Source organism: Daphnia magna, linkage group LG3 (genome assembly GCF_020631705.1).
Source record: "Daphnia magna isolate NIES linkage group LG3, ASM2063170v1.1, whole genome shotgun sequence".
NCBI classification, from domain to species: Eukaryota; Metazoa; Arthropoda; class Branchiopoda; order Diplostraca; family Daphniidae; genus Daphnia; species Daphnia magna.
Window position 1 is genome coordinate 3,231,970 of NC_059184.1, and position 16,958 is coordinate 3,248,927.

Below are 16,958 nucleotides of genomic sequence, written 5' to 3' on the forward strand. Positions count from 1 at the left end.
AGAGCGCGGGTTTATACGATCGAATTGAGGGTGCGCTTGCTGAGCTCAGCCGCTCCCGCAGGGTCATTTGAATTTTGTTCCCCCTTCTTTTCTACACGCTACATAAAATCAAAAGTAACAAAAAAAAAAAAACTGAAAATAAATAAATAAAAAAAAAATCTGCAGAAGGCGATTGATTGTGTTCCATCACGCGCTGGAGCGGTTTACTGCGCACAAGAAAAAAGAAATTTAAAGAGGCGGGTGCACACGTTCCTTTTCTTAGTTTTTCAACACTTGGCGTACAGTGTGACGACCGAGCAATACCCGACGCCACCGGCAACATTTACAAGGCGATAATAATAAATAATAATAATAATAAAAAAAAAAAAATTTAGACGGAAAAGAAGAAAGATGAGTGTTGAGAGGGAATCGACCAACATCATCTACATACGAGTCGCACAACAGCGTAGTAAAATCTATCCATTTCTTTTTTTAAATCTATACAACATTCTAGATTTTTTTTTCCTGTTAAGTATTAAAAAAGTAAAAAATAAATAAATAAATAATAATATAAAAATCCGGAGGCTGGTGGTAGTCGTGTACGTCTATGATTATAAGGAGGCAAATAACCAAAGCAGACGATTCTATAAAAACCCGTACGACTGGTGCGTCTATAATAATAGCCGATACCTATATATATATATAAATACATATAAATACTATATACATAAGTAATAATAACAGTAAAAAGATGCACGGGAGAATTATTTCTTTCATTTTTTATGTTTCCCATTTCTTTTTATAGTTCGTTTTCTTTTTTGTGGCGTGTTGTTTTTCTACGTAAAAGACGTCCATCGCGTCGATACTACCGATGGCAAGACACTTTGGCACACATGATGGATCCCTTCATTCTTCAGACTGGAACGCAAAATACGTTTTTTTTTTTTTTTAATTTCATTCCCCGTATATACGAATGAACAACAACCGCAAAAGGTTGGAGGTAACAACCAGGTGAGGATGAGGGGGATAGCCTCCGGATTGTTCGGTTAATACAGTGCCGTTAATAAAAGCCCCCCCATCGAAAAACACTGGCCTGTCAAAAAAATCAGAAGGTAGGGAGGAAAAAAACAAAAAGTCCGTGACGAATCGATGTAATCGAGAAAGAAACATAAGGGACCGAGAAAGAACAAAAAAAAAATGAAGGGCTTTAGGCAACATTTCTTGTGATTCCCGCCCCAAAAAAACAAGTCTCCCCCTTGGTCTTTGCAATTTTGAATAAGAATGTATGGGAGGAAACCTGTAGTATTGAACTACAGACGTAAATAAGGCAGGAAAAGAATGAAAGAAAAAAAAAACAAAAAATCAGGAATGCAAAAATGTGTTCATTTGCATAATAGTCTCAACTAAATCAGCATATAACTGTGTGATGAGCTGGCGGTCATGAACAACAATAGAATTAGAAAACAAAAAAACTGAAAGACAAGTCGCTTTCATTTCTTTATGCATTAAAAAAAATCATTTATCAATTGCTGTTTTTCATTTACGCCATTTGCTATTTGGCTATCGCTTTCGTCTTTAAAAAAGAAAAAAAAAGAAAAAGAAAAAAAATCGGGTTAATGCGACACACTTTCCCGAACGATGTTGAAAAAGAAACGCACTTCGCTAGGCTTTTTTTTTTTATTATTATTAGATTGTTACGTGCAAAGCGCACTTTTCGCTGAGTACATAATCGCAACAGGAAACGGTGCCGACAACGCGATCTAACTGCGCGCGCCACATCGTACGCACATATTGATGCGTCTTTCTCTTTTATTTCCAAATTATTAAGAATTAAAACAAGAAATGTTTAATTATTCCCTTCTGACGACAGCAAATAAACAAAATGTGGAACGTATGTTGTTCTTGCCTTTGACCCTCCATTTTTTTTCTTTCGTCTTTCTTATTGGGTGGTTTTTCGTTGGCGTAACTCGTGTGTGTGTGTACGAATTAGTAGGTGAGAAACGTTGTGCTTGTAAAGAAAAAAAACGAAGAGAGAGAGAGAGACAAATGAAATACACACAAAAGAGACAACGCAACGTCTTCTTCATTTGTTGTGAAATTTCAATGGAGGAGGGCGACCTCCCGTAACGTTTTCTTTCGTGTATACTCAAGTGGAGGCGTCGTCCGTATTCTGCGAAGCGGCGCTCGCATCAATGGAGCAAAGTGGGGTGTGAAAATGGAAAAATAAATAGCTTTATCAAACACAATCGAGACATTACGCACAGTTAAAAAAAAAAAAATGGAGAGTCGAGAAATTTCTTTTTGAAATTCTTTTCTTTTGTGTGTTTGTGTGTGTTGTTCCTGTTTCTACAAATGACATTTAAAGAACCCCAAGGAAAAGAGCCTGGGGCGTTGTGATTTAAAAGGAAATGCCCTCATCGAGAGATGTAATCGAATTCAAAAGAAGAACACAAAAAAAAACCCCAAAAAAAGGGACATGTACATTCCCAGTTGTGGAGGGGGGTCGACCCCCTCAACTTCTGGAACGCACAAGTTCTCTCAACACATCATCAAAAGGGGAAAAGAAAAGAAAAAAAAAATGCATATTCAAATTTTGTTTCCACCCCCAATTCTCGTGTTTTCCTTCTCATGGAAAGGGGGGAGGGAGAGGATGAACTCACGCTGAGATTTTACGTGGTGATATATTTCCTACCTTTGACTTTTTTTTTTTCTTTCTTCTTTGACCGAGAGGTTATGGAGGTCGTTGACGACGCTCGAAAAGGAAGGGAAACAAAAATCCCAAAGAGCCATCACAGGACAGACAGCAAAAGATAGGAAAGTTAAGAGACAACAACAAAGACATATTACATTTAAAAAATAAAATAAAAATAAAGGGGGAAAAAACAAACTACCAATAGGGGAAATGTCTTTTGAATATTCAATTCTACCAGCAGACTTGGATGTAATGGAAAGATATTTATTCAACCCTTTCTTCCCCCTCCCCCCTCTTTGACCAGCAGATTTTTTTTTCTACTTCCTTCCATCAAACTAAAAAAAATAAATAAATAAATAAAACTAAAAAAATTCTAATAGTGATGAGTGCTGGAGAAGTCCACGTCTACAACCCACACAGAAGAGAGAGAGAAATAATTCAAATTGTTCTTTTGGGTTTCGACCTCCCCCTTTGATGACAAACGATCAATTTCTCATTTCTGTGGAAAGATACAATTTGAAGCGTGCCAGTTATGAAAGCGAGACGGCGGGCTCAATGTCACTCTGTTTATGCGGTTTAAAAAAAAAGAAAAGAAAAAAGTAAGATGACACAGATCTCGGGTCACTTAGGCCCCTCCGCTATCAAATTTATTCTTTTCTTTTCCTATTTAACTTCCTTTTCTATCACAAAGAAGAATGTGGTCCTTCCAGCCTTACAAGGATACTGACTAAATGAATCGTTTTTTTTTTCCTTTTTTCTTTTTCATGGAAGCTCCTCGAAGAGAAAAAAACTGGAAATTTCGGACTGGGGTTGCAAGGACATGACAATAAAGAAGTCGGGTAGCTTTACGTTGACAATAGAGGGATTGAAAGCTTTTTTAAGAAAAGAAAAAAAAAATACCCTCTGAATATGTTAAAGAATTTTAAAAGAAAAATATCAATGAAAATGTCTTTTCATTCGGTCTGGTTGACTTCTTATCCCAAACCCTCCCCCCAAAGAAGAAGATGGATACTATCTTTCCAGATTGCTGTCGGAAAAAAAGCGCTGATGGCTTGAACTCCTGTCCAAGGTCCGTTACACAGGCCAACAAAAGAACTTTTGATTTAAAAAAAAAATTAGGGGGGACGAGCCGGAAAGACCCCCCCACAAATATCGGGACTGATAGCGCACAACACGCAGCCTTTGATGCTCCTACTAATAAGGGACATAAACAATGTCGCGTGATTTGTTATTCTTTAAAAAAAAAAGAAGAATGCAATAAAAAATCATCAATACACGAATGTTGTATCGTGCGGTGAAATGTATGCAACGATTTGTCGTGCCTTCGATTCTTCTTGTTTTCTGAATAATTATGAAAATTAAGCGATAGGAGGCACCGCTGTTAAGATGCGAGCCAGCGAGAGCCCCTGCTTCTACGAATGGCCCTCTAACATATTTATTCATAAGCAAAAGAAAGATATAACCCTCTCAGTCATTCCCTTTCTTCCCCCTGCCAAAGGGTCTTCGATTGCTGATACATTACAGATATAAATGATTGCATTTATTTATTCCTGTTTTTGTTTTTTGTTTTTTTTCCTCCCTCCCTTCGACTCAGGAATGAACCTACTGGGCAAATCATCCGGTATGTTTTCCAACCCCCCAGTCTTAGAGATATGCAAAAGAGAAAAAGAAAGAAAATGATCGTTCACGACGCCAAGAGCCGTGACGTGTTTACCATATGGTGGCAGCACGAGCTACATTTTTGTGGGTTTCCTTTCGTGTTGTTTATTTGTATACAACCTGATCAAACTTGCCCTCTCGATCGAAAATTAAAAAAAAAAAAAAAAAAAGAGATTTGAACCTGTTCAGACCTGTCCCCAGCTGATTTTTTTCTTTCCTGTCCAGTTTTTGAAATACACAAAAACAAAAGGGGGGGTTATAAAGAAGACGATTCGTGACTCGACGGGAGCGGTGATCTCGAAACGAAGAACAAACTTTTACCAAGAGTATCTACTACTGCTACTCTTGTTATCCGTCTACCTCAAACATGCCTATATAAAGAAAGCCGGGCTAAACAAAAATAAAACATGTAAGGCCCGAAGGATTTTTTCTTTTTAAGTTAACCGAAAGAATAAATTCAAAATTGGTGCCTCTACGTGTGTAGTCAATTTGAATTTGAATTAGGCGGCCCTGCAACGGTTGGCCGTCCATGTCTAAAGAAATTAAGACTATAGTGGCCCTTACTGGACATTCAACAGTACAACACCAAACACCTTCGTTCCTCCACAAAAAAATCAAAAGTGAACGGGGGGGGCAAACAAAAAGGCATTTTTTTTGTTTCGTTTTCACTAGCAATCGACCACTCCGGTATTGTACGGCGGAACAGCTTCAAGGGGGAAGGGAAGAATTCGGACCAGTCGCTGGAGGAGGATCGTTTCAAGGTTTTCTTTTTCCCTACACTGGGAAGAAAACAAAAAATAGATGGGGGAACACACGAACTCTTCTCTCTTAGTCTATCAAGTTAAAGGTGAACAGATATATATTTTTCTCAACAAAAAAAAAAAAGAGGCGGAAACAAAAAACTTAAGTGGCTATCCCCCCCGATTCTCTTCTTACTTTCCAACATTTTTTTTTCTTTTTTCTCAGGACTTTTAAATCTAGCGCAACTTGCGAGGTACTAGCCAGACATGGGCCAGAGTGTTGTAGTTGAAGGGAAATAAAAAGTACGGTATAAATATATATGACAGGTAAAGAGACACCCCCCCCCCCCCAACTTCTTCAGTTAAGTTGGTACAGCCCCAACGGGAATTGTCGCCGAACCGTTTCTTTCATCAATTTTTGTGTTGAGATTTGCCACTTTTTATTTTCGGTTGTGGTGAAGGGAGGGGGGACATACCGTACAGTAGTTAAAAATAAAATGTTTGAAGTTTACGATCGGCGTACATGTGTAGTAAGCCACAAGGCAATGTCTTTCTATTTTTATTTTTTTTGGCGACAAAAATTTCGAAAAATGCGACTATATTTTTATAGTTCCTGGGTTGGTGATCAATAAATACCACGGGGTATGTAGAGAGGTAACCGATCTTTATGGTCAATACCCAAAGGCTTTTTTTTTTTGTTTCTCTTTAAGTCATTCAGACACAAGAAGGCAAAAAAAAAAAAGAATGAAATCAAATTTTTCAATCTTAAAATATGCAAAGATTTTCTCTTTCGATTGTAAATATTTTCGTTTTTTGTTTTGTTTACCTGATGAAAGAAAGTGAGTGAGACCTGGGATCGGGCAGACCGACAGGTTCATTGGACGGCATCAGGCTGTTGTTGCTCATGGCTCTTGCGAGATATTACACCAGCGTTCGGTTATCAACCAACTGCTGTCGCGTATTACCACATCAACGTATGCAAATTTGATAAGGTGAAGGCAAACTTTGCCTCACCTCTGCTGTTGGCAGTTCTTTCTTGAAATTGCAAAATAATATTTTTTTTTTCGAAGGCAAAAGAGCTCACAGAAACACACACACACACACACAACACTATAGAAGTCCCTCCAGGTTTGATCAGTCTGATTGTCTTAAAGAGATTCACGCAGAGTTCTTCTTCAATAAAGGGGCGAAAAGGATTTTTTTTTAAAGAAAAACTGAATAAAAAAAAATTTAAGGTCAATTTAAATGAAAAATAAAGAAGAAGCGCTTCTCCTCACGGTTGAAAATTGTCGTGTTCGTCTCGAACGATGATTACGATTCATCCAGCACACACACACGGGGGGACAGAAATGAGAGCTGTGAATCTGCCGTGAAGACAAAACCCTCGAAATGAATCATAAAAAAAAAAGGCGAGAAAGAAAAAAAGAAAAGAAAAGAAAAAGGAACACACAACAAGAAAGGAGAAAAGGTCACCAGCCCTCAACTAGACGCTACTTATATAGCCGCCACTCGAAATGAACACAATCAAGAAAAAGATGAACCGCAATCAAAAACAAAAAAATGGAAAAAAAGACAAACTCGAATGAAAATGGGAAAGAAAGAGGTGCTCTTCACGGGATTTTTATGGATTAAATAACGGTAGATGGGTAGTAGTGGTAGCAGTAGTAGTAGTAGTAGTAATAGAGTCAGTCGTAAGCTCCTTTGCTTAGCGTATAGACAAAATCTTGGCGCCCTAATATTAAAAAAATGTTTCAAATCTAGAGCTGGTGAGAGCCTCTCGTTTCGGTCATTAGAGGAATAAATTTTGGAAAATTGAACGTCACGACTAGCGGTTAGTTAATGAAGAAGAATAAAAAAAAAAAAACTACAATCGATGATAAATAGTTTAAAAAAAAAGAAAATAAAAACTGGAAAGGAAGGGAGTCTCTATTGGGTAACACCCCGCTGTGTGCGTGAATGTGTTTGCTTTATTTGGCGAGCGAGATGGGCAAGCATCACTTTAAGAGGTTCGCGTGTGCTCCGTCACTTTGTCGTGTTCCAGCTGAGAGAACATTCACGCCGGCCACATATTACACACGAAAAAATAGCCCACACACACACACACAGACGGACGAATGGCTATTCAATTAGTCGTCGATAAATCATTGGGTTTTTCTTTTCTATCTTCATCGCATCGATTTAATTGCAGGTGGAACGAATTTTCGGTTCAAACTGTGAGACAACAATTGACAACAGTCGATGACGTGCGTGTAATCCAAACGTTCGATTCAAACTGTTGGCATCACGAAATGAAACTCGACACTTTGACACACTAAAAAAAAAAGGATTTCCTAACGCCAAGGGAAAAAAATGGGGTCAACCGTGTCCAAGGAGCGTGTCCAGCAAAAAGAGGAGGAAAAAAGGAGGATGTGTTGTTTTTTTTTCTTTTTAGGGGGGTTGCGCGTTTGCCAGTAAACGCGGCGACTGGCACTGACGAGGAGGTCAGGTGAACTGTTGATCCAGAGAGGCGAGTGGCCACTGTTGTAGCGCCACTTGGCCAGGTGCCCGCAAGATGGAGAAGTGGATGATGGCGTGTGTGCGCGTTGGGGAAGAAACACAACGGCCAGGACAACAACAACCACCAACCACTTCTCTTTTTCTTTTTTTCTTTGAAAAATGGGGAGGAGAAAGGGAGGCCCATAGATAGGGATGAAATAGAGGAACAGTGAGCAGCAATCCGGTTTGAGATAGATTAGACGCATAGAAGAAGAAGAAGAAGAAGAAGAAGAAGAAGAAGAAGAGAAGGGTATCTAATGATTTACCACACAGGTAAAAGCTGATGGTTTTATATAGAAGTTGAAGAAAAAAAAATAGAAAATAAATAAATAAAAAGAAAGAAAAGCAAAAGAGATTGACGAGAGGAGAAACAGACTCGATGGAGAGTGTCTATCTTGTTCGTTCGTTCGTTTCCCTTTAGGCTGCGGGGCCTTTTATTTTTTTTCTTTTGAAAAAATATTTAAATAAAATGCTCACACATGTTCGATTCCGCGGGGCTATAGAGTCGACTAGTCAAATAAGAGAGAGAGAGAAGATGAAAAAAGGGAATCAAAATAATTGATATAAAAGTCAAATAACGACTCGCGGGAGGCGGAGCGTTGGGTGAAGATGGAAAAAAAAAAGATAATTGGATGGGGCGATCAAAAAAAAAAAAAAGTCTGGCGCGTCTGGTCGAGACATTGGTAAATGCTTAAAGCATCATCAGCGCTAGGAAGAAAATGAGACTCGTCATTCTTTTATGTGCCTCGATTGAAACAGATTTGGATCTCCCCCTCCGCAACTCTTATTTCCAGCAGCAGGTGCCTTCTGCTAGACGGCCCTGTCCATCTGTCGGTAGCTGCCTTTTGGTTCGATAGAGAAAAAGAACGAAATTGTTTGAACAAATATCAGCCTTTTCATTTCAAATTCTTTACAAATGTTCAAAGACGGAACATGAAAGTTGTTTTGCCTTTCACGACGCGCCTTTTAAATGTCATGATTTCAGTCTCTTCGGGTGTAGGGAGAGACGTGCTGCAAAAGTCATCACCGTCAATCGGAAAAAAAATCGTCAAGGAATTTTTAGAGTGGGGAAAAAAAAGAGAAAAATTTAGAACGACTTCAAGGAATGATGGGAAATAGCTCTGGCGGGTCGAGTAATGTCCGTGATGAACACATCCCCAAACGGATATATAACTATGCTATTGTTGTGTGTGAAAAAAAAAAGAAAGAAAATAAATTCTTTTACATGTACATCTTGTTCTTCTATTCGGCAAAATAACCACCCAAAACATGAGGGGGGAAGAAGAAGAAAAAGAAAAAAAGATAGATAACACTACCCTTCACGGTGTAGGTGTAAATGTACCGCCGATGAGTCTTTAACGAAAGAAAAAGAAATGTTCCATCTTCTCTGGCGCGCACACAACGTCTCTAGTCTATTATCATTCTCTCATAATATAGTCGAAAATCTTCTTTTCTTTTTCCCTTTGGGGGGAGAAAGAAAGAAAAACATCAAACATTGGTGTGGTAGAGATCTTTTTTTTTTTTTTTTTCGGGAGAGGGGGGTATAGATCTCGACCCTCTTACAAGGGGGTTGCCTGAAGAAAATGTTCCATGATTGGATACGCTACACACGTTCTAGAAGAATGGTTGAGGGGGAGGGAGCTGTTGGAGTCTATTTCCTTCGTTAGAAAAAAAAAGAAAGAAAAAAGAAAACGAGAATCGGCTTTTTGAAATTAATTCCCGCCTTCAATTACTCACGGCAATGAGAAGAGAAAGAGAGAGAGAGAGAAGAAAAGATGAGCATTCCAGATCGTTATGTATGGCTCTCTTTAATGTCTGCAGGTGGAGGATATCTCAACGTAATTGAGAAGGTGAATAAAAAAAATGGAAAAAAAAAAAGAAAAGGTTTCATAAACCAATGTGCCTGGTTGGTCTACATCAATTGGGGTTAAAATTCAAATTTAAGTATTTTGTGCCGACGAAAAGAAAGAAAACCTTATTACGTTGAAAAGAATCGGGACCTACATAGCCGGACTGATATTTCAAAAAAAAAAATAAAGGGGAAAAACAATCCCACAAACACACAGACCTACAAGAGAAACGAGATCTTCTTTGTCTTTTCTATGCTTCTTTAGAAGACAATTATTTTTAAAAAAAGACAGAGCATACGTGTAGATATAATTAGACGTTGCGAGTGCAGGTGAAGATTATGGAGAAAGAATCTCTTTCACCTATTTCGTGATTCTTCTCTTTCTCGTCTAAAAAAAAATCCTTTTTTTTCTCTTTTCTTTTCTTAGAGAAACACACAAAAGCCCATCTTTGTTTGGTTTCTTTCACTGTTTCCAAAAGCGGAATTTAGAAAAAAAAAAAAAATAAAAGATAGGAACTCACCTTCTGGGTTTGGGCCGAATAATTTCGTGGCTTCCATTAACGACCTGGCTGAGTCCTGGGCCCCAGAAATGGTCAGCGTCACGGAACTCGGGTATCGGATGATGCGTCCCTCCACCACTACTACTCATTGTGCTTCTCGCAGGAATTGACCCAGTGGTGATGATAACAAGTCGAGTAGAATATCTCCTTCACCTGAAATGATTCAAGAAAAAAACGAAAAGGAATTAATAAAACATCGTGCACTTTGGAACAACTTTTAATTCTCTTGGAATTAATTCGATCTTAGCTCGTTCATTTCGATCGAATGGCCACACTTTCATTTTGAACCAAGATTGGGCAATTGGCCATTGATGTCGCCATTATTCCAGTCTTTGTAAGCACTCATTTAAATAAGAATATTGCCATTTCGGTCTTCAACATTCATTTTTTGTTTGTTTTGAATTTGTTTTATACCATTGAAAGACAAAAAAAAACTGGGGTCAATACACACCGAGTCGAAACCATCGTAGGTTCATGACAACTATGGAGTTAGGGAATCGAGATGTGAATCGTACAAAACAGCGACGACAAATGCCATAATGAAAATGCCAGACAACAAAGACAAAAGAAAAGAAAAAAGTTCGTCGAGGTGGGTAAAGCGTACGATCACGTTCACGATTGCCAATCTCATTATGGGTACTATGGGTGGAGCTGGAGGGTCGTGAAGGACGTGCAGGATTGTGTCATGTGTCAAGTGCAACGCCCGTGCAACGTCAGAGAGACAGGTCAATCAACGACAAGCCATTGTTGCAAAACTAGAAAACATCAAGGCTTTTTAAGAGGTGCATACATCACACAGGAATGCACCCAAAATCTCCACGTTGTTGATGCGTTGATGTCTGCCAGCAAACGTTTCGGTAGATAAATGCAAAAACGATTTCTTCGTTTGATAGTTTCCATTGTCACAACATCTGTCCTTATGGTGAAGGAATAAAGTACACATTTTTAAACGCTGACCTCTACTTTTTTTTTTTTTCAAAAAGAAAAACACCACACAATACTAGCACACTGCCCAAATGGAACACGAGGTTTCAAATGGCCGGGAATACTGGCAGAAAGAAAGGCAAACGCCACCTATCAACCGTGGCAAGAACTTCTTGGAATCAAACTCAAGAATTTGAAAAAAAACAAAAAAAAACAAGAGAAGAATGCAACTCGCTGAATTGCGGTCAAACATACAGAGCGGAAAACTACTACACATTAAAATAAACGAAAAAATTGTGTTACCGTTTCGGATTTGGGCAACAAACGGTAATTTGGCAGCGGCGACGAAAAGGATTTTTTTTTAAAAAAAGCAATTAAAAATGGAAATTCAAGAAAAAGAATCCAAACACAAAATAAGGTATTTCTCCGTGCGACAACGAAAAAGGATCTGTGGTTTCCGTGGTTAATTAGTTACACCTAAACAACGTAACAAGATTCTTTCGGGTTCTCTTGCCCGTCGTCACATCTTATCGTATCTTTCACGACCGGTTGGTTTCTAACCACTGAGCATGGCATTGCATCATTGAAACGCCATAACACATTCATTCAATTCGTTTTCTCACCACGGAGATTGAGAACATCACACATTGATCTCATTCAAGTTTATACATAAAAAAAAAAAACTTTTGAAAAACAAAAAAAAAAAACACAAAAAAATGGCGTCCAATAATTAGATTTGCCTAGCGGGGGGTGTTGTGCTTCTTTTTCTCCTTCCACTTGGAACTTCGTATCGTCCAAACAAGACACACGAAGACGAAAAAAAAAAAAAAGAAGATTGCGTGAAGAACAATCACGAAGCTGGGGGGCAACTGGAGTGCAGCGTTAACCGCTCGTTCTTAAGAGTAGAAACCAAATAAGTAGAATGAAGGCCAGCCCCCCCCAAAAAAAAAAAAAAAACAAAAAAACTAGAAGGCCAAAAATAAAAAGGTGCAACACTACAGCAACATCTTATACAAATAATTTTTAAGATCCAATCAGCTAGACTCGAAATGGTCATGGCGATGCAGGTGCATCGCTTCGCCGCGGTTGGGCGCGCGAAAAAGAATAAAATAATTGAACACGTCATGGTCCTAACGGTTGGTTATGTTCACAAAGTTCACGGCACACGTAGACAAACTCTTTTTCAAAAATTGAATAAAAAATAAAAGGGGGGCATTTTCTAATCCTAGGTGATGAATGTAAATATACCGACATTCGGAGACAATACAGCGCAAAGGAAGTAGGTTACGCGTTAAAGGACGACACGGTCCCGGAGCTTTGGTAGATTACCGTTAAAGTGATCTGGAGGGGCCCCTGACACAAGACCAACAACAGTCTGCCCTAGATCCCGTCCGCGCAACGCAGTTCAGACTTCCACCATATAATAATGAAGATAATAATAATAATAACAGTACCCACTATACCGTAAATACACTACCAAGTTATACGTATATCTAATTTCATCCATTATTATTATTTTTTTTAAACTCTTTCTCTCCGTCCGTCTGCGTCTGGGATATCGGCACTATAAGAATAGCGCAGCGGGACAAGAAGATGGTTGGCCAGTCACAGTGATTACGTATTCGACAGTGACTATAGTCTTTAAAGACGGTAGAAAGCTGGGCCAAAAAGAAAAAGAAAGAGCTCATCTCCAATTTTGGGAGCTAATGACTCGTCGGCGAACGAACGGGCCAGTTGCACGGAAGTTTGATATTGTCTTTTCGTGTCTATATAGCCTTATATTCTTGTGGCCGGAGCAATGGCTATTCAAAAGCACGAGCTTACACGTTTCGAAGCGAACGTCTACAACTCGGCTAGTCTTTGAATTGATGCTATCTCATTCTAATAAGCCCCTCACTTCTACCAGAGAGTCGAACGAGTCGAGGAAAGAGGAGGGAAAAGACAGAGAGGAAGAGACTCCCTGAATTACGAGCGGACGGATCGGAATGGCTGTGCGGTTGATTGCCATCGGTTTCATCGACAAATGGCCAAATTTGGAGGCAAACAGAGAAGCAAAAAGGGGCGACTGACAATCAATCAAGATGAATAACGCGCCTCTCTCTGCATTTTGGTTTTCGTGTGTGTCCAGTTACGAATGAAGCTAAAAATTCCCGAAAGTGGGAGTTTGCTTTTCCTTTACTGACATATGTAGATCCTCCAGTTGGGCGTTCGCCCCCCCACTCACAAAAATTGTTGGAAGGTCAACAGTAAAAATTCAATTATGGGGACTTCATTTCGCTTGGGCTAATTCATTTCTTTTTCCTTATTCCTTATTATTATGATATTTTTTTTTTAAATCTTAGTTAATGATGAGTAAGGCTACTTGCCCGAGGATGGAACAGATATGATTGGACAATGCAACTCGCTCACAGAAATGGACCAGCCGGCCTTGAAAAAATTCAAAAATTCCCGACTTTTTGTTTTAATTTTTCCTGCTTTTTAGCTTTTGTTCTACAATAAAAATAAAAGAAACGCACAACACACAAATGCCACATCGACACATCCCCCATTCCTCTGAAGAGATGGCCATCATCCAACAGTCACGCCGACCTTCACTGACCTTTATTAAAAGACGGTGCGATTGGAATCCAAATCTCAGCTAAAATTTTCTCAAAAACAAAACGTTGTTAAACACTTTTCCGACATTGCGTACGCTCAAAAACCTGAAGCTTTCCTAATCGAAATGATAGCGAATGTTTCAGCTTTACGTAATGTTTTTTTATTAATATAATATAAGATAACAACCCCTCCAAAAGAAATTAAATACTGGATGTGAAATCACATCCAGTACTTAAGTGTACTCTTGTGATGGAAGAGAGCAGATAGAAAAAACAAAAAAAAAAAAAATAAAATAACAAAAAGTTCAGATCGTACATCATTCCGTACCTTCGGGCGAGGACGTTTCGCTAATCTCGTGTACACGCATTCCGGAAAATGGCAAAGAAAAAAAAAAATAAATAAATAAATAAAAGAAATAAAAGAAGAAAATGTGACGCACGAATTTCTTTTTTTTTTTTTTTTGCTGGTTAGGCGAAAGCGAGGAATGAAAACAGAGGGGGGAGGGCTTGATTAAAGCAGCTTTAAGACACGATATTAAAAGTTATTTGCCCCAAGAGGGATATTGAAGTCCAGCCCACATGTCGCAATAAAAAAAAAAAGTCGACTACATTAAGACTTTTCTCGAATATTTAAGACGGAAATAAATAGAGGGCGCGGTTAGGTAATATTCTCGCTAGTTAGAGTTCTATGTGAAGAGAAAGAATTACAGCATTTACATTTCCCTTTGAATGAAAAATAAATGAATAAATAAAAATTTGCGTTATTCGCCTGTCCCGCCTCGATTACGAAGAGAAATGGAACGCGCTATAACCAATAACGAAAAATAGGGTAGACAGGTTGGCAGGCAGAAAAGTTAAGCTGCTCTTGGTAACTATCCAAGCTCATTCCACCTGTGCCTTGCCTCTTTCCGAGCTATTTATATAATGCACCATGATCAGAATGTATAAACGCAGAATTCCACCTGATATGTACGATGTCTATACACGCCTTTTTTTTCATTTTTCTTTCAACTGATGGGCCCAAGGAGCAATAACATCGTTCAGACGCAAGAGAGAGAGAGAAAACGACGATCAAAAGAATTCAATAAGAAGAAAAAGGTGGGTCATCCAATCGAACGAAAGCAGACAATCCACAAATATTGAAGAGGCAGGAACTCATTTAGAGGTAGGAACACACATTTTAAGAGAAATATTGAATAACAAATCCGAAGATCGTTCCGCAAAGTTTCAAAACAAAACAAGAATGACGTGATGGAATGCCGATTCGCCAATCATCAGCCTTCATAAGTTTTCAACTATCGAATCTACAGAAATTGATCAGGCCAATAAATCATAATAAAAATTGCCGTTTGTTATTAACCACTGCACACACACACACACACGTACACAAAAGAAAATTAAATTTTTCTTTTTTTTTTTTTTTGGGAGGGGGGGGTTCTTCTGTCTAGTTCTATTCTGGGTGCATCTCATCGCCCTCTTCAGAGAGAAATCGTATCGTGAGCAGACTGAATAACAAGCGCCCCAACGCATTTCGATAATGATAGGTTCCAAAGAGAAGATGAGGATAGCACACGGTGAAAAGTGCTCAACAAACGGGCAGAGCTTTATTTGGAAATGCCAGCAGATTCTCATTAGGAAATGCAAAAGAAGAAACTTTCAAAAAAAAACAAAAAAAAAAAACAGGCCTATTCAATGCGTCATTCCGCATGCAAAAGACGTCCAATATTTTAACGTCATTCTTTGTTGTTTTTTTGTTTAGCCCAGAATTTCGACCTGCTCCGAGACACACGTGATTTATACGATTGCCTCATTTTCGCTACGCAAATCAACCGAATGTTTGACACAATCATGAAGCTCTGCAACCCTCTGTCGAAAGCCCTTCTTAGCCAGTCGATCGTTACACATCATTTGGCTATTATTTCTTGCGTTTTCGTTACAAATTTTTCAAAAACTTCCCCCTTTTTTTTTTTTTCACGAACACCAATCGATGACATTGAAAATAAAAATAAATCAAATGAAAACAAAAGAGAGCAGACATGCAAAGAACCAGACAAACAGACGCAAAAATTCCAAAAAGAAAAGAAGAAAAAAAAAAACGCAACAGACAATGAGATCCATCACCGTCAAAGGATACAAAGCTTCGCGCGTCATAGGAACGACATGGGCCGACTCGGCGGACGTAATAATGAGCGGTGAATAATAAAAATAAAAATCCCCCCTTTTATTTATTTATTTTTTTTTTTCTTTCTTCCTTTTGGCACATCCTTTTTCTTTCTTTCTCATTTATTTTTTTGTTGTAGTTGCAATAATTGCCTTTTCTATCTCAGCTCTTTAGATGATAGGCCGGAATTGTTTGAACTGGAGCGCCGACGGCTGTTCTCCATTCAACTTGCCAAATAGAGGGGAACGAATGCAACAACAAAACGAACTCTCGATCAATTTTTTTTTTTGTCCCCCACATCAAATCACTTCTTTCACAGTCGCTATTGTTGAGAGAAAATAACAAATGCGCCTGGTCATCGGGTCAGTTAGCCATTTTTGCATGTGGCGCGGACATTCCTCATTGTCCGCACACATTTTTTAAATATCAGGCAGCATTGTTGTCACGAAATTATGAACGCCCCGTCGTCAGCAAATGCCACATCTATGTTAAATTCCCGTCCGTTATAACGACGAACGAAAAGTTGAGGCCCACCTTAGCCATCCCCCCCCCCATTTCCACGATCCGTTGCAGGACGTGTGGAATTCCGTCGCTGTGCATTTTCGTCCGCTTAAGAAAAAGAAAAAAGAAAAAAAAAAAATTCGAAATTTATAAAAAGCGCAAAACTCAGACGGCGGCATTACACACATTCCTTCCCAACTTTTAGCCAGTGGATCATAAATCAGCTGTCGTCCCGGTTTATCAGCTGATCCTCCTCCGCGGACAGCCATCCATTCGCATTTCTCTCAAAAGTTAATAGCTGCCCGCCATTTGATGTACGTTCACATGGCCCTCGTATATAAAAGAAAAAGCAGCAGCAGCGTAGAGTGTGCCGTTGTTTTGGCACACCTATAATGATTACACGTCGGGACGATACACAACAACTACGGCGGTTGCAGACAGCCCAAGGAATTATCTGCAAAGAGACGTGCGTTTTAAATAAATAACTGGCCGATCGCAAGACTGCCAACAGCAACTATTTGCATTTTTTATTTTTTTAAGTGACTGGGTAGCAGAGGAGGAAAACATAAATATAAATAAAAAAAAAAAGAAAAGAGAGAGAAACAATAAGACGTGTCGCTGTTGTTTAATGCGAAAGATCTAATGAGAAGACGGACGGCAAAACAAACGAGCTGATTGGGTCGGCTCGTCCTATACAAAACCAACCATTGGCTATTCTTCTTTTTTTTTTTTTTTATGGCTTTTTGTAATACTTTGTCTCA

General features: G+C 38.9%; 1 protein-coding gene across 3 annotated transcripts in view; it reads right to left on the reverse strand.

Annotated features, from left to right (window-relative positions):
• The window catches only part of LOC116919270 (serine-rich adhesin for platelets), a 64,754-nt gene that overhangs the window by 17,621 nt on the left and 30,175 nt on the right, over positions 1 to 16,958 (reverse strand). For 2 of the 3 annotated variants that reach the window (XM_045171348.1, XM_045171347.1), the window contains one exon: positions 9,976 to 10,167. In XM_045171348.1, coding sequence (XP_045027283.1) covers positions 9,976 to 10,103 — 128 coding nt within the window. In that variant the 5' untranslated portion in view covers positions 10,104 to 10,167. Of the gene's footprint in view, positions 1 to 5,896; positions 6,372 to 9,975; positions 10,168 to 16,958 lie in introns of those variants that run through there. The other variant, XM_045171349.1, reaches the window with a different exon arrangement.